Raw genomic sequence first — 22,555 nt, 5'->3', positions numbered from 1 at the left:
GGCGCTGGGGCGGGCGCACGTGCGCGCGCGGTGAGGGACCGGGACCCGCCGCGGCCCGAGGGGCCTCCGGTAACACCGACACCGCCCCCGGGCCCCCCCCGCCCCGCTCCGCTCCGCTCAGCCCCCGCCTGGCGGCTCCCACACGCGCCCTCTCCTCCGGAGCCGCGGCGCTGCCGCCCCTCGCAGGGATCCCCCCGGTGCTTGTGCCGAGCATCCTCCCGGCGCCCTCCGTACCGTCAGTCCCGGCACCGCCCCGCCCTGCGAGCCCGCCCCTCCTCAGGTACCCGAACCGCATCCCCCCGGCTCCCCCCCCCATCCCCTCAGCTCCCTCATCCCCTCAATTCTGTCCTCAGGAATCCTCCCCGCTCCCCTCACCCCACCGTGCCCGTGATCCCCACCATGCCCGGTGTCCCAGCACCCTTCCCCTCACCCCACCGTGCCCGTGATCCCCACCATGCCCGGTGTCCCAGCACCCTTCCCCTCACCCCACCGTGCCCGTGATCCCCACCATGCCCGGTGTCCCAGCACCCTTCCCCTCACTCCACCGTGCCCGTGATCCCCACCGTGCCCCGTGTCCCTTCCCTCACCCGCCCTCACTTTTGCCCCTGAGCACCGAGCACCCCCGGCTCTCTCTGGGCTCTCCTCACGAGCAGCCGCCGCCTGTCCCTGAGCCCACCGCCTCGGGAGTCTCCCCTCAGCGTTCCTCGCTGCTCAGCACTCCCTGTACAACATCCCAACCTCCCTCACACGTGTCCTGTCTGTTCCCACCGTCCTGGGGGATTTCTTCTGTGTTCCAAACTCTTTCCTTGTTGACTCCTGTGTTCTAAGTCCCTTGCTTGAAAACGTGTGTGTAAACCACTATTAAATCCATTAGTGGCTTGAGTTTGCTTTCCTTTTTTTTATGCTGGTTTTTTCCCCCCACCCAGTGTTCTTGGATCAGGTTGTGACTCTTCAGGCACTGATTTAAATGACCCCTTTCCTTTGCTAATATGCAAGAGGTACCTGCCCCCAGTGCCCCCACTGCTCGTGTGCCACTGATTTAACATGATACTTCACATTGTCCTTAACCCAGTGTGTTCTCTAATTCCATTTGTGTTTCTGAAACATTTTTCTTCATTTTTTCACTTTAGCTTCTTTCCCCTTACGTGCTAGAATTCCAATACTGCTTGGTGCCCTTTGTAGCAGTTTCCCCCACAGTTTCATTATTTTTGGCTCCCATTTTCCTCTCCCTGATCTCTCTGTTGACGCCTGCCCCTATTTCCTCTGGGATTCTTGAGGTGGGAGGGCTGTGAGTGACTCGAGCCCAGCCCCTGGTGCTGATTCTGTCCCCCTGTGCCCCCCAGGCCTGCGCCATGGCCACGGACGTGGCCGAGCCCGTGCTCCCTGAGTGCAGAGGGGACGGCAGGAGCGGTGCCAGGTCCGACGCCGATTACCCCCTGCGGGTGCTCTACTGCGGAGGCAAGTCCTGGGGCATTCCTGGCTGGGGCAGCACTGGGAGCACACGTCTCTTCCTGCAGGAAGCCACTGAGGCCATCAGCACGGAAAAGGCCTCTGAGCATTAGTATGATAGCAAGAAATGGAGTTAATGTACAACACTGCTGTGCTGTGTTTAGAAGTCTTTACTCGTTCTGCTTGTAGTTACGTGGGTGAAATTTAAAGGGAAGTAAGTTATCTTACAGTTGTGTTTTTGGATAGGAATGTCATTTTGCTTCAGGCAGGAGTGCAGTAGGAAATAGGCATGTGTGTGAAAATCTGCACAGTTGGTTTGGCTATCCCCTCTTTGGGACACTGGCAGCTCTTGGAGAAAGGAAAGCTGACCAAACCACCGGTGCTGTGTTCAGTGTCTCTTTTGCCTCAGGTAGAAGTGGTGCTTTGTTCTGTAGCTTTTCCCAACCTTGGGCTTCTCCCCTTCCCTCAGTGACTGGCAGCTCTTGCTGTGATGGTTTTACCCTATGCAGAGCGTGTGAGCACAGGTCTAATGAGAGAGGAATTAAAATGTGGAGTGGCAACAATAAAGAAATGTTTTTGAGTCACTGTGTGGTTATAACCAGAAGTTATGTAAGAACTCATCCCTGACTTTGAAACACCATTTGGAATTTAATTACTAAGGCTGTAAGTAAAAAGTAAAAAATTCCCTTTGTAACCTGTTCTTTTTTTTTCCTCCCTTCTTTCTCCAGTCTGTTCGTTGCCAACAGAGGTGAGTTAATTTTTTGTTGTCCAAATTTCCTTCTGTGCTATTATGCCCTGTTTTGGTGTATTTGTGATGCATTTTGTCATTTCTCCACTAACAACATTCATATGGCTCTTCCCTAGTACTGTGAATACATGCCTGATGTGACTAAATGCAGACAATGGTTAGAAAAGAATTTTCCAGATGAGTTTGCAAAACTTACAGTAGGTAAGAGTCTTTTCTATTTTCTAGCTGATATGTGTCCTTGGACATATTTGGAAATATCTGAGCTTGTCCAGTTCTTATCTCTTTCCTTTTCCTGCTGTATTATGTGAAAGTTAATGCTTTGGATGCTGTGAAATGGGTTTTATAATGTCAGAAAACACTAAATAATCAATCTGTAGTTTCATTAATAGTATTTGAGCTTTCTTAATTTCCTGCCATAAACAGTCATCCATGCACTTGTTTCCCATCAGAGTTAGTTTATTGGATTTTATGTCTTTCCAGTTTACAGTGGGTGGCTGGAGGAAAGGTCTTTAACTTACTTGTTTGCATTTAGAATTTCAATATTAACATTATCATTAATTTCTGTCTCTCTGTGCAAGAGCCTTTACTGAAATTGTCACTGTAGCTTGGAGCTGAGGCTTTTCTGGAGTCTAATTTGCATAAATACTGTAATGATGATGTAGCATGCAACAGTCAAAAGGCTGCTGCACTTCATCATAGTTTACTGATTTAGCAAAATATCACTTTACTTACTTTCTGTTCCTGTAAGGCTGTGGGTGTTTGAGCACTAATTTTGTTCTTTTTTCCCCTCACTCCTTCTGCATTTAAGAAAATTCACCTAAACAGGAAGCTGGGGTTGGAGAAGGCCAAGGAAATGTGGGAGGAGGAGAAGAAGAGGAGAAGAAGAAGCAAAAGAGAGGCAAGGTCTAAATAGTTGATTGTGGTACTGATTTCAAAAGAGTTTGGGGCATCCCTTTCTCACCTGCTGGTCTGGAGCAGGGCACAAATTCCTTGCATTTTGGTGGCTAGCTCTGGAATATAGGGAATATATAGGGAATATCTTCCTTCCTGTGGTCTGTGCCAATGGAAATGTTGGACAGGAGGGACAGGCAGGGAAAGGTGACCTGCATCCTGTGCCCCACTGTCACCACTGTCACACTCAGCCAGGGAGCAGCTCCTCCCAAGCTGGAATCAGCTGGCATTTCTCCCGGAATGCTGTGCCCTGTTGAGCAGCACTTTATGGGCTGCTTGCAGAGTGGAACAAAGGCTGCTTCCCTCTGTTAGTGCCTCATGACTCTGCTTTGCCTTTGTTCCTTGCACCTCTCTGCATTCACGGAGCAGGATTTGGTTTTGTGCTTTAAAGTCTGTTACCTGTGTCTCCATTAGCAGCTGTGTCTGCTCCCAGCAGTACTAATGGAAAACATTCTCAAAACCCAACTTTGGGAGATATAAAGTTATATGGAACAATTTAAACACACTTTGATCATTGGAGCTCTTTCTGCTGAATTAATTAACATGCTTTCCATCATAAATCAGAGTTCTGGAGCTGTTACTATGCATTTGCCTCTGCAGTGTCAGTTGTGTGTAATGCTCCAGAAATTATGGTTAATAACCAGTAAGTTTCATATTTTATGCTACATGTATTTTTGTTTTATTTTTGGTATCTTGGTAACCAGTTTAATTTACCTTCTCAGCAGGCAGTGTCTAGTGACAACAGTAATTCATGTTCTGTAACTTGGATGCTTTTCCCAGAGATGTCAGGACATTTTATTTCAACATTAATTTGTTGTAAGGGGTGGGTGTCATTAGTTTTCAGTCTGGTATTTGGTTCTAAAATAAGTGTTTAAAATATTTGGTGATTTTTCTCCTAGAATCTAAAGTTTCCTGAAAACTTACAGCAGTAGGATGGTGTGAGAGTGACCATAAGAGTGTGAGGGAAAACAAGCACAAACTTCACGAGACACTGCTGAAACTCACTGAAGGAAATTTAAGGGAGAAATTTATTGACTAAAAATTATCAGACACCAGTTTATAATGAAACAGAATTGGAAGTGCTGCGTGTTAGAAACAGAAACAGTCCCAGGGGTTGGTTTACTTGTCATAAATTCTTAAAGTTTTCATGCTGAGAGGGCTCAGAAACATGAAACTTTGCTTGCCCTGGAATAACATGGTGACTGTACACGAAGTTAGCTGAGATCTTAATCTGGCTTGAAGAATCCTAATGAGTGGAATGTATCTTTTGCATGCTTTACTCTGACTCAGAAATGCCTGAAATGGGGAGTGTTCCCACAGGCTGGCCTAGGAACAGGCAGGGGGAAAGGTGGTGGGTGTTAAAAGGGGTGGGACTGGGGTGCTGTGCCTGCTGTCACAGGTGTGGGGATGGCTGCTGGATCACATTTCCATGTCTGGGTCACTGTGGGGTCGTGCACAGGTGTCCAGAACTTGATCTGCTGTTTAACCCAGCAGCCTGGGGAAAGCAAGACCTTGTGGCCTCAGGAAATGGGCATGAGCAGCTTGCTTTGCCTCAGGCACAAACCGTGAGGGTGTTAAAGTAGTTGTGGAAAATATCAAAGAAAAATTTATTTATAGAATTATGTAAATGTAGACCACACACAGCGATTGGTGAAGTGTGGGGAAAAGCCCTGTTTTTGCTCATTGTAGAGGGGGTCTGCTGTGCAACCTGTGCTTGAATGCACATTTCACATGTATATATATTGTTATTTCCCATAATACTGGATTTTGATGCCGTGGGATCTTTCTTAAATAATAGCAAATCTCAGACAATGTATAAAATACATTTTTGTTTACCAACAGTGTTGGGGAGTTAACAGTTTCTTTGTTTATGGGGGCAAAATCTGACCTTGTATGCTTTTTTCTTTGATGAACTATGACATAATTTAATTAATCATGTAACCTTATGCTCTGTTTTAAGGTGGAAGAGGTCAGATAAAACAGAAGAAGAAGACTGTACCACAGAAAGTTACGATAGCTAAAATTCCCAGAGCAAAGAAAAAATATGTCACGAGAGTGTGTGGCCTTGCCACATTTGGTGAGTTTGGGTTCTCCTGGTATTGGATGTGCCTGTCTTTAACCTCATGATATTTCTTCTGGTTGTATTCCACTGGGGAATCTGCTTCCAGCTGTGAGATGGAAGTCCCAAGGTGCTTTCAGCAGTTCCAAAGCATGGCAAAAGTACACTGACTTCCACAGGGATAAATTACTGAGGTACTTATTGCCATGATTTTTCAGACAAAGAGGGTTACAGGTTTTTTTTTAAAACAGGCTGCAGACTCACCTCAACAGAATATGTAGAGAACATTCAGCAATTTCTACCTTGGAGCATTTATAGATCTGTAGAGTCAGGTGTTTTGGGTGTAAACAGCAGACTTGGCTTTCAGTGGAAACTCTAGCAAAGCTTCAACTGTGAAGTGCCACTACTTTTTCAAGTTAAAACAGTCTTGCCTTTAATCTTGAGAAAATATTTTCATGACAACTGTACTTAATTGTTCATTTTCCCCTGGGCAGAAATTGATCTTAAGGAAGCACAAAGGTTTTTTGCTCAGAAATTTTCCTGCGGTGCCTCAGTAACAGGAGAAGATGAAATCATCATTCAGGGGGACTTCACAGATGACATTATTGATGTAATCCAGGAGAAGTGGCCTGAGGTAATAAATCTTTCTTTCTCTCAGGAAGACACACACTTTTCCACACTAGCCTGTGATTTACCAATGATTTTGGAAAAGGGGTTCATCTTTGGCAGCACAGATTGGTGCACAAAAATAAAAGAGCAGTTGCTGCATTCCCACCCCACAGTGAGGGAGGCATGTCAGAATAAATGCAGCTGTCAAATATCTGTGCCTTCTTTGTGGCCCTTTCTTAACAGTGAGTGTCTAAGTGTTCTTACATTGCCATCCTATTTTTCAACACCTCATAAAATATTGCAAAATTAAAACAAACAAAAAAGCCCCAAGCCCTACACATTTGTGCTTCAGAAGAGATCAGCCAGTGTGGGATGGACTGAAATTTAAGGCTGGGAACTGTAATTGCAAGGGCTTTCTCTGACTCTCCGTTGTCCTGGCATTTCCCAAGTGGAATTCTTTATGGTTTAACTCCACAGGGCTGTCTTTATTCCCAGCCCTGCAGGCTCAGCTGTGTCCTGTAAGCACGTGTCACTCTCCTGGGATTTACAGCAGGGATCTGGAATGGGGCTGTTCACTTCTCCCACACCTCACTGCATTTACAGGGGTGCACACTGAAGGAGGCATGTAAAAAGAAAATACTTAATTTGCTGTGTTTTGGCTTTTTCTCCCTAGGTGGATGATGACAGCATTGAAGATCTTGGAGAAGTCAAGAAGTGATAGTGGAGAACTACCTTTATTTAATTATATGGTTATAAATGATATAGCAAAAGTGAGGCTTCTAAATCCATTTGCTCTGCAGTGAAACTGTGGAGAACCCATATCCTTGGCATTCTCACTGTTCTGTATAGGCTGCTTGGTTTTCTTTTTTGTTTTTGGGGTTTTTTTGTGATATTTGCCAAAGTTAAATTGGGGTTCTACCATGCTTAAGCATGAAGTAGATTTAAATAAAATTACTGTTCCTCACTGAATAGTTTCTGAGGTTTTTTACGTCTACTTTTCTCCATCTATCTTATGGGAAAATAAGAATTTAAGGCATTAAAAGTTTGGTTTTCATCTGCTGTCCTTTCTGCTGAGCTTAACTGAATAAGGCACTTGGGTGATGTAGACACTTTCACCTCCCATTTACCTGGGGAGAATTTTAGAAATCAGAATGGAACAAACATTCTAAAGGTTTGTTGGCAGTGAAATAACAGTGAATCCTGAAGTGGTCATTCTACATCCCTGCCAACTGAATTATTTTATTAAGTGGAAACGCTGAAAAATATGTGAATATGACTTAGAAATTTATCCTGTTTTCATAATTCCAAAGATCTCCTTACCCTGCTGGGCTTCTAGGTGAGGCAATTGTAATAATGGCTTTATGTTTTTAACCTGCTGCTCATTCAAGCATGGTAGTCATAAACACCAATTAATAGTGAGCACTGTTCCACAGGCCAGGTTAGCAGGTGGGGTGGGGTGCCAGCTCTGCTGTCTGTACTCCCACAAACAGCCTCGAGCATCGATTTGGTGATTTTTGTTTCACTGTTCCATTTAATAACAACAAATGCTCCCTGGTGGCAGGGTCCTGGAAGTGGCATGCTCCTGTCATTGCAGAACCTCGGTGAGCTGAAAGCCGAGGGGGTGGTGTGTCAGACTCTGTTCTCTTCCTGTAAGGTTGCTTTTTTTCAGTGATTTCTGTTTATAAACCATGGGTGTGTCTGGAGAGATAACTCCATCCCTGTCGTTGGAAATAGTGTCTCTCAAGGGCTGCCTGCATCTCTACAGTCCTCCCGTTTAACACTGGACAGGAAAGTTGCCTCTAACCCTTAACATTCCGGCCTGGTTCTTACTCATCCCCTATTAACAACATTATTAATTATCACATTTTTCTAGCAGCTCGAGCCCCGGGGTGAGGAGGCGGCCGCAGGATTCGAACCCGCGGTTACAGGACTCGAACCGTGGGGCCCTGGACTCGAACCCGCGGCCCCTTCGCTGCGGGGGGCGGAGCTTCTTCCAACGGCGGGCGGGGCCGGGCGGTGCCGGTGGGTCGGGGGGTACCGGGGGGTAACCGGGGGGTAACGAGCGGGGACGGAGGGCAGGGAAAGCCCCTGGGCTTAGGAAAAGCCTCCCAGCCGGGCGGGGCAGCGGGGGAGCCCTGCCCGGGAGCGGGGGTCGCTCCCCGGGGGTGGTACCGCAGGGCCCCGCCTCAGGCCTGAGGCCCCGGCCCGTCCGCCCTAACGCCGCTTGTGCCCCCTCAGGGCCGGCGCTTGTGTGCGGCGGGGGAGCCTCCATGCCGAACGTGACATCCTCCAAGTATTCCCGGTTCCACGAATGCCTGGCAGAGCTCTGGCCCCCAGTCCCCTATGAGTTCATCACTAGAGCGTTCTGCTTCGCCCCAGGTAAAAGATGAAAGTGCCGTTAGCAATCGGCTCTATTTTCGGTAGCAGGGTACTCATTGTGCTGCTGCCGGGTTGAGTCATGGACCACAGGTGGTACCGCCTTGTTCGGGGAAGGGCTTCAGTCAGGGGCCACAGGTGGTACCACGAGCATAAGGAACTTCTTGGAATGGGTTCTATTTATAATATTAACATAGCTCAACTAAAAATAAACCCCTCGAGTTTATTATGGGAGAATTTTTCACTTCCTGGTGTTGAAATGCATTCCATGTCTGGCTTTTTGTAGGCATTTAGCCCCGATCACAAGAGCAGCATCATTAGGAGGCAGAGACAGGAGCTCAAGCTTTTAATTGCAGAACTGAAAGATCGTGACAAGGAGCTCAATGACATGGTGGCAGTGCATGAGAGACACATTCAGGCCTGGGAAGATGATCGCCAAAAAATACTGACTTTAGCAGAACGATGCAGCGTGTTAACTAGTAAGTGTTGTGATATAAAGAATGACATCTTGCTCTTATAAGATTTTCAGGTGCTTCAACCCTTCAGTAACAGTTTTGCATCATATAAGGAACATTTCCTACCCTTCAGCCTAAAATTTTATTGTTTCTCTGAGATCTAAACTTCCACACTGGTGCTGAAGTGATCTGATCTTGAAGGGGGTGTGATGATCAGACTCTTTCTTGTCTGAATTGCTTCTGTGAATTCTTTAAAAAATAGTCTGATTAAATAAATGTGGGGGAAGAGAAAAATGTGCAGCCTGCTGGCGAGTTACAGAGCCCTCTGCCCTGAGGTTCTGCTGCACAGCTCTGAGCAAACAGAAACCACCCAGCAAAACACCTGGTGGCTCTGAACAGCCTCAGTACAGAGCTCACCACGCAGTTCCTGTTCCATCTGACCTGGGTAGCCAGGGAATCCTCCTTCAGAATGTGCAACATAAGCATCCAGGTCTGAATTGTATGATTTTAAAACAGTGGGTGAAATTATTTATGAGATTTAGGAAATTGCATGACAGCCTCTGAGCTCTTTTCTCACGTGTAACTTTGTCTCCTTCCTTTTCAGATGAGCTGAACGAGAGAAATGCAGTTATAAAATCACTGACCAAAAAGTTAAAGTTATTAGAATCCCAGCATAATGACAGCAAGATAACACTTGAAAGCACACAACAGAAGTTTAAAGAGCTCACTCAAAAAGTAACAGATTCATCTGTTCACTGCCAGGCTCTGGAGGTAGGGGTTGAGTGATGGTCTGGTTTTGTAGTCCATGCATTTACAGGATGCCTGTGATGAACTGTAGCATTCCAAAACTGAGACATGCAGAGTATTAAGACCCTTGATCACAAGCAAGTTGGGGAACAATTTTTCCTCCAGCCCTCTTTTCTCCAGTTTGGTCAGGATCCCACGTTGCCACTCACGATGTTTAAATAACTTTGTGGACACATTTACTGGGAAAAAAATAATAACTTTGAATCACTGAAGTAATGGCTGGCACTTATTTCTGTTCACTAGGAGAAAAATCAGAGTCTCCACTGCTCAGTTTTGGAGCTGTCTGCTAAAACAGGCCAGCTGCAAGCAAGGGAACAGGAGCTTCTCTCTATGCTTCAGATGAAGGTAACATCTGTCAGCTCATGGGCACTAAATGTGGTCAAGCTGCAGTGCAGCTGTTGGTGGCTGTGCCACAAGGCTTCTGTCCCTGGTGATCTCACTCATGGTTAATTCTTAGGCTTGTTTGGGAAGGGAAAAATGGACAGCAATAAACTGGTTTGTTTTCACAAACAATCTTGTTTCCAAGATTTAATTTGGTGGGGTTTTTTCCCTCAGAATCTCAGAAGGAAGTCTGTGGATCACTTTACTGTTGTTTTGTCCAAACCCATCCATGATATTAAAAATAAGATTTCATTGTGTTTCCTATTTCAGGACAAGGCCTTAATTGAAACAACTGATCAGATTACTGAGGTTACATCTAAATTTAAAACACTGGAGAATGCTCTGCGTACAGCAAAGTTCGATGAATTCAGTCGCAGCAGGGAGCACCAGGACCTCAAGGTGACACTGAACGATGTCATGTGTCAAGTAAATAAGATGAAAGGTAAATGTTTCTGCTGGGCACCTAGTTTAGTGTAGGCCAGCACGATTCCTTTTCACTCTGGGAAATGCTACATTTTGTTTTGCAGATATCCTCTCTGAAAAGATGAAAGAAAGCAGCAAGAACCAGGAAGAAATCAGTCACCTGAAGCAAGAAAATGGCTGCTTGAGGAGTGAGCTGATACTGGCAGGTGAGGGTGGGCAGTTGGCCTTTCATGCCTTGGCTTTCAATGGCTCAGAGACTTCTGGGCAGCAATTCACTGATATCTGTGAAGGAGGCAGCTTGTTACCTGCCTTCCTTGCAGTTTAATAAAAGTATATCCCTTGTGTGCCATTCTTCTATGGAAGCAATATTTGGGGCTTCTGCAGAGACACTTTATAAAATCTTGTGAAAGCACAAAGTTCACCAATGTGATTACACAGGGAGGAGTGAGTGGCTCAGGGGACTCTCTCCTGAAAATGTTGAGACTTTCTCTTCTCTGTTGCTTTCTTTAGGTGATGGGATTGGTTTGGGCTGGTTTAATATGCAGGCCTTGGTAAGCTGCATCTTGCTCTCCATGATACCTTTGGTTTTGGGTGGAAGAACATCTGGTGCTGCAGTGGATAGGAAAGGTCACTGCAATATTCTTGGGGATAAGCACAGAGACCTTGAAAGATTAGGTGGCCAAAGGTGTCCTCTGCTGTCAGATAATTTCCATGCCTATCATTTTTAGTCTGCTGTTTGACCTTTGTCAGATATTGATGCCATGTCTCATTATTTTAAAACCAATAAAATTGGGAATTGTTTTGCTGCACTTCTCTTTACGTGCATGAATTAAAATTAATTTTAACTGAATTTCCATTTTGATTTCCTGGTTTTTTTTCTCCTTTTCCCTTTCCCTTTCTAAAAACATTAACTAAATTAGTCAGTGAAGCACAGTATTGCTGCTAGTAAAATGAAACCACATGCTGAGGAAAAGTCCAAGGAAAATACCTGAATTTTTGTTTTCTTGTGGCTTTTGTGTTCTTTTTATCTGGAGGAGAAACAGGTCCTGTTGATCTTAGGAAAATATTTTTGTTTTGTTTCAGTACCACCTCCTACTGCTAAAGACACAGCATTAGCAATGCACTTGCTTTGTGTCTGTTCACCTGAAGTAATAAAAATAATTACTATCTTTTGAAACAGTGGAAGAAGCCCAGAGAAAGGATGAACTTTTTCAGTTTGCCAAGTCGAAGCAAGTGCGGATTGAAAAAGAATTGTCCAGTTTGCGACAGGTACAGCCCTGGTTGTGTTCCTGCTCCGAGGTCAGAGGAGCATTTTCAGGATCACCAGACCTGTGTGGAACGGTGTAGAAAAGTTACATCTAGATAGTATTGATTAAGGAACAAAAATCTGTTTGTGCCTTGCTGGGATCCCTGTAGAATGCTGATTTATTTTGTTTGGGGTTAAGCTGAAAAGGCCATGGTGTTTCCAGGCTTGGGAGGTCACGTGAAGGGCAGCAGGATTGGGATCACACACCTGCCCAAGGTGAACTCAGCAGATAAGGGACACAGTGTCCTGGCAGATCTGTTTTTCACAACCTAAACCCTGTGTGTTCACCTGCTCTCAGCTGAGGTTCTCAAAGCATGTTCCATTTTTTAAATTGCAAATAATTGATGAGTAGTTACCTTCTCCATTAGCTTCACAAAAATCCCGTGCAGTGAAAGCCAAATCCCATGATCATCATCCATGTCCTGTAATTCTGTAGCTGTGAACAACGTAATAAGAACATGCATTAAATATCAGGTAACAGTAATGATATTTTATTTATTGTTCAATGGGGTTCTATCTTAGAATAATATTCTCATTTTCTAATAGAAATCCTGTTTATTGCTGCAAAACATTATTTTCCTAAATAGATGCAGAGTTGTTCTCTTAGATTTGGAAGTCTTTGTCAATAATTTGGCCACAGGCATTGGTTTATACAAACATTTTAAGGATGTTTTTGGAAGACAAGCACTGTGGTGCTACCTGATGATGATGTTCCTGCACCCAGACATTCACCCATGCCCCTCACTGCCTCTGACAGGTCTGTGTAAAACAGCAGCGAGACTTGCACTTCCTTCATGTCAACTTTGATAGCTCCCTGGACTCCAGGCAAAAACTTGAAAATGCATCAAGTGGAAAGAGGTAAAGACATTTTTAAATGTTTTTTTTTCTTAAATAGTTTGTCCTCAAAGAGAGACTTCACTGTTCAGCCCTAGCTAACATCCTAACAGGGGTGTGTGCTGGGTCAGGATGGCTTTGCTGGACTTGGCCACAAACATCCAGTGAAGCTGTCAAGAACCTTGTGTTTTTTTTTGGTCAGGAGAGACCATGAACACCAGTCACAGACCAAGTGTTGTAGCAGGCCAGACAGCTCATGATTTTTTTTAGAAAGTGAACTAGTCTGGTGGTAGGGGTGTTAACCTGGCTCCCTACTATTATTTAAAAAGCAAAGTGTATTTTAGGAAGCAAACTTAGAGAATTGGTGCACACCCTGGGAAAGTGAACTAGTCTGGTGGTAGGGGTGTTAACCTGGCTCCCTACTACTTTTATTTAAAAAGCAAAGTTTATTTTAGGAAGTAAACTTAGAGAATTGGTGCACACCCTGAAGGTTCCAACAGAATCACCATACTGTGATTAAAACATGAGGGAGCTCTCAGACTGATTTTGAAAAGTAACAGCCAAATCTGGGCAGATTTTCTGTGGGGTTTTGGCAGGATACAGCTGCCTGGTGGTGTGTGAGCTGCTGCAGCACCGTGGCAGAGCCTGTGTTCTGTAGAGCTTTAGGAGTGCACTTGGGGATGCTCTTTACCTGCAGTGTTTCTGACTTGTTTTTGTCGTGCTGTTGTAGCTCAGGGGCCACATTCTCTGCCTCTGAAAGCCCCAGCGAGACAGACAAGGGTAGGACTGAGGGCAGCCACAGGATGTGCAAGGAGTGTGGAACTGCACCAGTTCCAGCAAGTAGGGTAAAACCCACCCCTGAGATGTGTGAAGTAGATAATAGACAGTTACTGAATGCTTCAGACTTGGAGGAAGCTGCCTCAGCGTTGTTAAACCAGTGTCAAAAAGCTGTGAAAGGCTTGGCCCTGCCTGTGGAAGAAGGAGAAAAGCAGGATGTTGCATCAAGCTTTGATGAGCTAGACAGTGAAAAATGTCATGAGGTAAACAACACAAGGCCATTGAGAAATGGGGAAATTGGAGAGAATGAAGTGAAAAGCAGAGACCAAAAATCCTTTGAGGTGTCTTTGCCTTCATATGATCGTTGGCTTAAAATCAAATCTCGTGTAGATTTGCAAAGCACTTTAATCCAGAACAGCTCCACGTCTGACAAAACTGATAATGGAAACAAAACCTGGGAAGAGAGATCTGACACTGAGTCTGGCCAAAAAAGCAGAGAGACTCCTGTCACTTGCAAGTCTGACTCTGATTCCAGTATTAATAACTACATTGTGAATAAAGATACACGGTGGAAGCCACTCTCAGATCTGGAATGGCTGGAGATTTTCAAACCCAAAAAGAGAGATGAAAATACCCACCATGGAGGAGATTACAGCTGTTTGGAGACTGCACAAGAGATGAAATGTACCTGCTCACAAAGGTTATGAGTTTGTTGCCTTTAAGAAGTAAGCATAAGCTAGGCTGTGTAGAAACTTAGGTGTATAAGCTCTCAGTATTAGCTCAAGCTGTGTTTAGAGTAACTGCTGTTTTAAATTTAGTTTTTCAACCTGAAAAAGTAACAAATTTAAAATAAAAATAGCTCTTAAAGTATTGTGACTCTATTTTTATGCATTTGTTTTTTTTTCCTCTCTTATCCCCAAGAGCTGTCGGCAGGAGAAGCTGCAATGCCATATAACTTAGCCAAATAAACTAATTGAGAAAATCTTAAATTTTTTTGAAATCCCAGGTGTTGCTCGTAACTCTGATGGGTAAAATATGTTCTGACCAGAGCTGGATTTGTATAGTGTTGTTTCTGTGAGGCAAGAAACAGATGCAGGTTTTGTGTGATGCTTTAGTGACCGTGTTATTTCTGTTGAGAAATCACATCTTGGCTGGGCAAGAATGTAGGACACAGCTCTGAGCACAGGCTGCTGCCTCTGTCAGGGCAAGAAATGAGATGGCAAGATGTAAAGGACAGCAATCTGTCCACTCTGCAGCTCGTGGGACTCTATCCTTCTGTTTGTGCTGTGGGAGGAGAAGGACATGTGGTTGGGGAGAAGCAGGATGAGGTTCCTAGTGCTGAGAAGTGTCAGAAGAAGACTCAGGTGCCTCAGTGATGTTGGAATGTCTCCAAGATAAAAAACCTGCTCTGCGTTTACAGAAGTGGCTTTGTGCCTGCATAAGCAAAGGCATTCAGAGCTGGGACTTGCTGTGGATTTGTTCTGTTGGTTCCTCTATTTCTGTTCAAAAAATTGATTTACCCAGCTCTGTTTTAGAAGGATTTCTGAAGTTTCACAGCAATTTCATAGCTGCTTTTTAGCCAGAGGAGAGGAGCCTTCCAGCTGGTGGTTTGACAAGCACAGTAAATTAACGGCTGTTTAAACCTGCTCACAGTGTTTCCCAGCAAACCTGCCCAGCATCCAAACAGATTAATGTTATGGAATGGAAAGATCTGATGTATGGATGCTTTCATTCTGTGTGGCTTTTGAAACAGAAATATTGTAGGAATTGTTGCTGCAGTGAGGTTCAGAAACAAGGTGAATGGGCAGCCACTGAAAAAGAATGCTGGCCTGGCACATTCCCATGTGCCTTAGCTGAGCTTCACACTCCATGTGGGCTCTCTCTAGTTTCCACTGCCTATAAATCCTTGGAAAGACTCCACTCCCCTTCTGTCTACCCTGACCTTCCTTATCAGCTCCCCCAGCAGCACCAATGACACACTGCCATCCCTCCAAATCCCTTTTGAGGCTGCATCATGAAAGCTGCTTTCACTTTTTGTCTTTCCCTATTTGTCTTGTCCTTGAGTGAATTTTAAGGGGAAAGGAACAAATTCAACCTGGGCAGTGCAGCTATAAGATATTCTCCAGTTAGGGGGGAGCTGTGCTACCCATTTGGGATTTGCTGCTGAGCTCTCCAGTTTTCTTGATGCCCACATTTGGTCCTGGGGCCCTGCTAATTGGAGATGGATTGACTCAGTGCAAATCCCTGACTGTCTGCTCTCCAGCTCTGCTGACTCGGATTTGCCAGGCAATAAATCCTCACCCCTAAATGGGAGGAAGGCAGGAGCATTGCTTCTGTGAAGGGATTAATGGCAGAGACCAGCACAACATTCCTCCTGGGACTTGGATCTGGATCCTCCAGTTTTCCATTGCTGCTTTCAGAGTGCTGATGATGTAGTTTGTGTTTAGGGAAGGGTGCTGGCACCTCCCTGTCATCCCAGCAAATATTTTTGCCATGAGTTCCTGAGTTCTGGAACGGCCAACAAGGAGGCTGTTAACAGTCAAATGCCTTCCCCAATGGCAGAGGGGATTGTGAAATCCCAGAGTGCAGGAATCATTTCTGCGTGCTCTTAGTGACTTCATTTATGTTGGGCCAACATTTGCTGCCTTTGGATTTTTATCTCAATTCTCATTCTACAGATGGAGCATCAGCAGGTACTTGTTGAGTCTGCCTGGGCTGGACTAAGCCACTCATCCCTGAGCCATTTCCCTGCCTCAAAACCAAACCTTGTCCCCTTCCTTTCCAGCCTGTGTGTTTTCCAGGACAGGCCCTGCTCATCTCATCTCCCCACATCTCTGTTCCAGGCTGCTTGTTCCCTCATGTCTCCACAGAACCTTTCCTTGTCAGAAACACAGACATGAGCTTTTCTCTATTAAAGAGAGCCTGTTTTATCCCAGTGTTTTATGGGAGAAGTGAAGTGGGACACAGCAGACACTCGTGAGCTGGCAACTCTCATGAGGGCTTTTTCCTAGATTGAATGTCAGTTAAAAATGTACCTATTTGTAACAGTTTTGCCAGGTATGGACTGCATTGTTACACCAAAATAAGTAACTAAAGAGTATCTACTGAAATGTCATCAATTCAAAGACAATATTTGCTTTAAAATACACATCTTTTTTCATTATTTGCCAGTCCAGGCAGGGCTAGCACTCTGCTTCTGTTGTGTTCAAAAGTTGATGAATGTGTTTTGCTGATGGTTTGTATTTAAAAGTAAATACATCCAAGCCTCTTTGGGAAAGCTCTCCTGTGATCTCTGAAGTGAGATGATGACTGTAAAACACTGTGAAATTCCCTTGAAAGGTACACCTACAAATATTAATTTGCCTAATGGTTGATTAGAACCAAAAGGATTTGGGTGTGAGAGGGGAATGAGTAGCAGAGTATTGGGAAGAACAAAGTTCTGCCTTTCATGTGCTCTTTGCAAGGTTAAATACACACTCAAGCACATGGTCGTGGAGCTGGCTGAGGCTGGTTGAATGTCAAACCCTCCTCCTCAGAGGATGAAACTGATCTAGGGAAGCTGTTAAACATGGGAATGCTCTGAGGAACAGGGTAATCTCCCAAGCTTCTTGGTTTCCTTGGCTCAGGGCCCACAGTTATTTATGTTGTGCCATGATTTTCCCTTGAAAGTTTAAAAAGGATGATGATGTTGTTTCCACCAATGTCTTTTTTTTTTTTAACAGTGAAGAAAACGTGGATCTGAATTCCCTCCACTTGGCTTCTCCTCTCTTGGCATCCACTGAGAAGAGCAACCTGGCTCAAGGTTCTGGGGAATTCTGTGATGAAGATTCCCCTCTGGACATCAATGACCTGGCAGTGACTAAACCAACAAAGAGATACTGCATGAACACAGTCAGTATCTTATTGCATCATGTCCTTGACTGATTTTGAGGGGAGTTATGGGGAATTATGACTGATGGTAGGAATGCAAATGTCTCCAGGCATGGAGGAACTGGGGACTCAAATTATGAGATAGCAGGCTTATGGCAAAGGTGATAGCATTTTTTTAATAGCTCCTCGTTGCCTCAATGTGTCTTGGACACATTTATAAGTATAAATGAGTTTTTTAAAAAATTAATAAGGTTTTGGAATGAAGAGCTTCAGGAAGATATGCGCTCCTCGTTGCCTCAATGTGTCTTGGACAGCATAAATTTTTTTTAAATTTTTTTTTTTTTAAATTAATAAGGTTTTGGAATGAAGAGCTTCAGGAAGATATGTGCTGGTTAATTGGTAATTCCACTAAATATCTGGGTACACATGGATGCACTTATCAGAAGCTATTGGACATGATTTCTTTCCTGTTCTGCTTGGTTTTCCCTCTTTCTCATGTCTTTATTCTCCCCTTTATCCCTGAAGTACCTCTCTTTTGAGTGCTCCATGTACCTGCATGTGGAAATCTGTTAAAAATGGCACTAGGAGAGAGCTCTGTGTTTATAGAAACACCAGCAATCAGACACAGTCTGTTAATTTGCTGTATTTTGAACAGAAACATTTAAAAATCAAAATGCTGATTCTTGGTGCACTGTAATTCTTTGAAATCCTCCAAAAAAAAGATCCTTCCCTAACTTTGGCTCCCTCTGTGTGTCCTGCAGGACACCAGTTCCCTGTTCTGGAAGCTGGAGCGCTCGTTGGCCCAGTCCCGACAGATGCTGACTGATCTGGAGCTCAGCCTTCTCCACACAAGCATTCCCAACACCAGCAACATGAACAAGGTACAGATTGCTCTCCCAGGACAAGACTGAGGTCTCAGGGATGCAGATTGGGAACATCCTTTCCCTTTTGCTTGGCTTGCACTGCATTAGCAAAGCATGAGGAGGATATTGGTTATGAAGAGACGATTCCTGCGTGCCTTAGTGCTTGAATTTTTTATGGGATTCTGTTTGCCTGCTCAAGGTCATGACAGGATTTGACTCCTGCATGTGTCTGAACAGATGGAAGGGAGAAGTCGTTTTGGGGCAAGCTGTAGGAGGTCTAGAAAAAAGTGAACACTGGTTCTTTCTGACTTGAAGCAAATTAGGTGATTTCTCAGGCTCAGCACTCACTCACTGCTCTGCTGTCCCAGAGACTCACAGACAGAACTGGTTTATTATAATATTCATGGAAAGGAGGGCAGTATAGGGAATATATTGGATACTTTGGATGTGAATTTTAACCAGAAGCTCAGCTTAAATAAAGGCAGAGTTCTTGTGGGTTAGTAGTTGTAGCTCCTTCATTGCAGGGTCAGAGAATATATTCAGTGGTCAAAGAAAAGAACCTGTATGTAGCTGTCATAGCAGTTTATTTTATGAGCACAAGTGCTGATAAAGTTCCTGTTGAGTATTTGGGCAGCAGAAGTAATCAGAGAAAGGGTCACTTGTTTGGTGGGTAAATATCCATAAGAATTTCTACCTTGTTTGACAAGGACATTGTACCTTTTGTCCTTAGCAATGAGCACACTTGTGCTGGTGTATATCCCAAAGGGAGGATTTAGGCTCCTGGTTTCAGAGCAGTGCTGAACCCTCATCTTTATCCTCACACGTTTCACCTCCCTCTAAAAAGTTGCACTCCTTTTAGCCTTAGATGAACCTGAGCAGAACAACGTTGCTGTAAGGAGCAGACAAAGCCATTTTTATAACATCCAGAACCATAAACCCTTCGCTGTGCTGGGCCTGACTGTAAAGGTTGTGTGCCAGCGTTTGCATAAACTGAAAGGATATTTTGTTCAGAAGTTCCTCTGCAGGATTTCATTCAGTGGCAAAGACAGAAACAGTTTAGTCTTTTGCAAAGACTCCTGAGTAGGAGGATTCCTGAAAAGCTCCCTGCACACAGTGCTTGCTTGTGGCTCTTGCCCAGCCCCATCAGCTGTCTGGCTCCTGCTCCCTGCTTGGCACGTCACTGCTCAGCTCCTCTGTCTGCCCATGACTCTGCTTTAGGATCTGATGCTGCATTTTTGAGCTTGGAAATTGGCTTCTCCTTCAGCTTTAGTGGACAGAAAATGAAGCAAACTCGTGTGCAGTGGCGGGAGCAGATCCTGAGCCACATCTGTGGAACTTTGATCTGCTTTCAGAGCAGTTCTGGGCAAAAACTCGTCAAGCGTGTTTGAGTTAATCTATGCAGGCCAGCTAACCTGTGCTTAAAACCAGGCTTACCTGGGGCTGTTTTAAACTGAGATTTAGAACGGAATAAATATGAGATACAGCCTTTAGACTTTAATCAGGGGGAAGTGGTACATGTTGGATTCTGTGTCCTGCTGGGGTGGGGAGGAGAAGGGGGAATTAAGAACTGTACCCCTGCTGCTCAGCAGCTTGAACCTGGCAGCTCTGGAAATTTTATTCTCTTGAGTCCTTTGATTTCCATGTAGTGTTTTTACATTACAATAGAAACAACAGAACTTGCAGGAACTCTTCACAGAAGCCAGTTACCTGCTGCAGAAGAAAGAGATGCTAAGCTTCCTTTTTTTCTTTGTGATGTTCCCTGAGCATGAAGGTGTTTTCAGCTTGATCTTTTTTTGTTTGCTTCCCTCTTTTATAAATGCATCTGCAATATTAATACCTTTTATGGATTTTTGAGATGGGCCTGGCACAGGATTCTAAGTGCATTTCCAATAAAACTCTTGTGAGTACTGAAACAGCAAACAGATATTAAGTTGGCAAATAGTTCCTTTAGTCAAATAATTAAACTTTTGTGAAGTGTGTTCCTCATCCTCGGGGCAGTCAGATCTCACAGCTTCATTCCCCAGTACTTGCACTCTCCTTATTGTAGTTAAAACCTTTCTGTGTGTTACAGATAACAGGATCAAGGATGTGAACATTGTTGAATGAGAGATTGGGAAGTTTTTTCCAGTGCCAAGGCCAAGGGCTGTTTTTGGATGCTGTTCCTGGGCTCAGAGCCCCAAAAGTAGAATGTATTGAATAGAGCTGTTTCAGAATATCCAAAGCAGCCTTGCCCACAGAAGATTGTTTTTTTCTTTTTGAATCAGGAAATTTCTCACTCTCTGATTATTTGTTCTCCTATTGTGGATTGGATGCTTGCAGTAGGCACCACCTTGTCTGGTTCTGAGGACAAAAGAGTAACCAGATATGGTTAAAATCCCGAACACCACATGAAACTGAATAAGAACCAGCAACAATGAGGAGAGAAACTGGCAGGGAAAAAAAAAAAACCAAACAATCTCCCAGTGCTGACACAGCCCAAGCTGGTGCCTGCAAAGGGAGCCAGCTGGGCTGTGACACTGTGTGACTCCAGCTGTGGATCAGCCTCCATCCCGTGGGGAGCTGGTGCTCAGTTCTCTCTTGGATATTCCAGCTGCAGTCCCTGAGCTGGTTGTGCCCTGGGGAGTCAGGCTGGTTTGGAGTTCTGCTGGTTCTGCATTAAGCCTGGAGACACTGAGGCTCCTCTGAGAGCCCTGGGCTCTGAGGAGTGCAGCTGATGGGGCACCTGGGGGAGATGGGTGCTGGAATGCCAAACCTTCCTCTGCTCTTCCTGTGCACAGGGAGAGCTCTTCTGTTCCTGAAAAGAGCCCTGAGGTAAAAGCAGCCAGAGGTTTTATAGGTTGAAGCCAGCACTGTGACTTGCACCCTGAAACCACTGGTGTTTACAAAGCTTCAGGAGCAAATCCCCAAAAGTGCTGAGCCCCGTGCTGAGGCAGCAGAGTGGGGAGAGCACGCTGAGCCTACAGAAATAATCACATTTGCCTCAAGTGAGAAAGAGCTGGTGGAACAAACACACCACAATCCACTGTAGATCCATGACAAGAATGAGTGGCTCTCCAAGTCACTGGCTAATGCATAATTCTCATTTTCTTTCTCTAATTTTAAAAGGCACTGAATCACTGTGATCAGTTAGATCTGAAGCAGAGCAGGTCCAGAAATAACCAAACCTTTGTGCAGTTTCATATACAGAAGTGATTGAATCGATTTTGGTTGTGTTTGTTTGGTTTTAAATTGCTTTGAAAGTCATTTGAGGGCAGGTGCACTGACAAACATCAGGGCAGTTTCCTCCCTGGCTGCCAATGATTTAGCCATTCTCATCAGTCAGTTGTTTTGCCTCTAGAGAGAGGTTGGGTGGGGGGGGAGTTGAAGAACTCAGGAGGAAAGCAGTGAGGAAAGGGCTATTTTCAGTTTTGGACACAGCAGCATGTGCCAGTGCTCATAAATGGTGACTCAGTGGCTGGCCTGGGGCACAGAGATCACTCCTTTCCTCAGAGCCAACTGGAAAGGTTTTATTTCCCAACATCCTGGTGGTGGCCCTGAGACTGTTGCCTTTCTGTGAAGTACTTTGTTTACCTTTTCCTCTTTATATTTTTACTCCATGTTCTTACTCTGTTTGCAGTGTGAAAATTTGTGCAGTGAATTCACATAAGTGTGCTTCAGATAAATTGACATAAGTTGCTTCAGGTATCTCAGAGGAAATGTTCCTGATTTTAATAAAAATATTTTCCATTTTCTGCAGAGGAAGAAGTTGGTTCCAACACAGAGGTAATTCTCAGGACTGAAGATCATTGACCCAGCAGCTACAATGGAAAGTTACCTCATTTTTTTTCCCGTGGTCCTCCTGAGTGTTTGAAAGACTCACAAGTGGCAAGAAGATGTGACTCTGCAGGAATGTATTTTATCTTGAAATAAAACACAGAATTACGCCAAGATTAACAAAGCTATTTTTATAGCTGAGAGCTCAGGTTAAACACTAGCTTGTTTTTTAAGACTCTGAAGTGTGTAATTGTTACAACATAGGAACTATTTTTCTTTTTTCTTTTTTTTTTTTTTATGGAGGCTCAGAAATATTTATAGAGTATGACACAGCCAAACCAAACATTTTTTTTTTTTTTTTTTTTTTTTTTTTTTTAGCATATTGTTTTTGTTCTGGATTTCTTGCCTTGTAGAGAGAGATGAATAATGTTTATAGGAAGTTCCCAATTAGTGTTGTAAGCAGGAACTGCCTCCGATGTTGCTGAAATGGGAGGGCTGTCACCCACAAGATGGGCAGAACAACTTTCCACACTCAGGAGCTGCTTCTTCCAAAAATGTTTATGGGATCAGGTGTGTATGGCCTCTGTTTGCACTGTAGAGGTAACCAAGTATGATGTGACCTTTTTTTAGCATTTAAACTGGATTTATGTTTGCTGATTGGGCAAGATGTGCTGTTATCACAACTTAAACTTACTTGTTAACGAAGAGATCAAATAAGCTGATAAAGGTGATACTTTGTCTCTCTTGCCCATTTGACACATTTAGCAGTTGATTTCTGACATTTCTCAGCACAGACACGAGTGGGCTGCCCAGTCCTGTGTAGGTTGGGAGCACTTTGGGACACCAGTGCCCCTCCCACAGCCCTGTGCCAGCGTTTTTCCTGCTGGGGGGATC

The 22,555-nt window shown here is 44.4% G+C and overlaps 2 protein-coding genes across 3 annotated transcripts; both read left to right on the top strand.

Annotated features, from left to right (window-relative positions):
- Positions 1-20: 20 nt before the first annotated feature.
- On the top strand, positions 21-6,785 carry DENR (density regulated re-initiation and release factor). Its single transcript, XM_041410125.1, has 8 exons — positions 21-280; positions 1,344-1,458; positions 2,178-2,197; positions 2,314-2,398; positions 3,006-3,095; positions 5,109-5,225; positions 5,702-5,841; positions 6,490-6,785. Exons 2-8 carry the CDS (start codon positions 1,353-1,355, stop codon positions 6,532-6,534), a joined length of 603 nt encoding a protein of 200 aa, XP_041266059.1. The 5' UTR covers positions 21-280; positions 1,344-1,352; the 3' UTR covers positions 6,535-6,785.
- A 924-nt stretch (positions 6,786-7,709) lies between these two features.
- On the top strand, positions 7,710-21,892 carry CCDC62 (coiled-coil domain containing 62). 2 transcript variants are annotated; one of them, XM_041410123.1, is made up of 11 exons: positions 7,886-8,195; positions 8,479-8,671; positions 9,252-9,418; positions 9,698-9,799; positions 10,106-10,277; positions 10,363-10,464; positions 11,439-11,527; positions 12,322-12,422; positions 16,898-17,066; positions 17,807-17,926; positions 21,645-21,892. In XM_041410123.1, exons 1-11 carry the CDS (start codon positions 8,160-8,162, stop codon positions 21,672-21,674), a joined length of 1,281 nt encoding a protein of 426 aa, XP_041266057.1. In that variant the 5' UTR covers positions 7,886-8,159; the 3' UTR covers positions 21,675-21,892. The 2 variants fall into 2 exon arrangements, with proteins under 2 accessions (XP_041266056.1, XP_041266057.1); XM_041410122.1 differs by lacking the exons at positions 16,898-17,066; positions 17,807-17,926; positions 21,645-21,892 and adding exons at positions 7,710-7,838; positions 13,129-13,996 and having other exon boundaries at positions 8,055-8,195.
- Positions 21,893-22,555: the final 663 nt, after the last annotated feature.

This window comes from Onychostruthus taczanowskii, unplaced genomic scaffold, assembly GCF_017590055.1.
Source record: "Onychostruthus taczanowskii isolate IOZ18803 unplaced genomic scaffold, ASM1759005v1 scaffold32, whole genome shotgun sequence".
NCBI lineage: Eukaryota > Metazoa > Chordata > Aves > Passeriformes > Passeridae > Onychostruthus > Onychostruthus taczanowskii.
The sequence above is the reverse complement of the archived record's forward strand: the minus strand, read 5'-3'. Positions and strand labels throughout refer to the sequence as shown.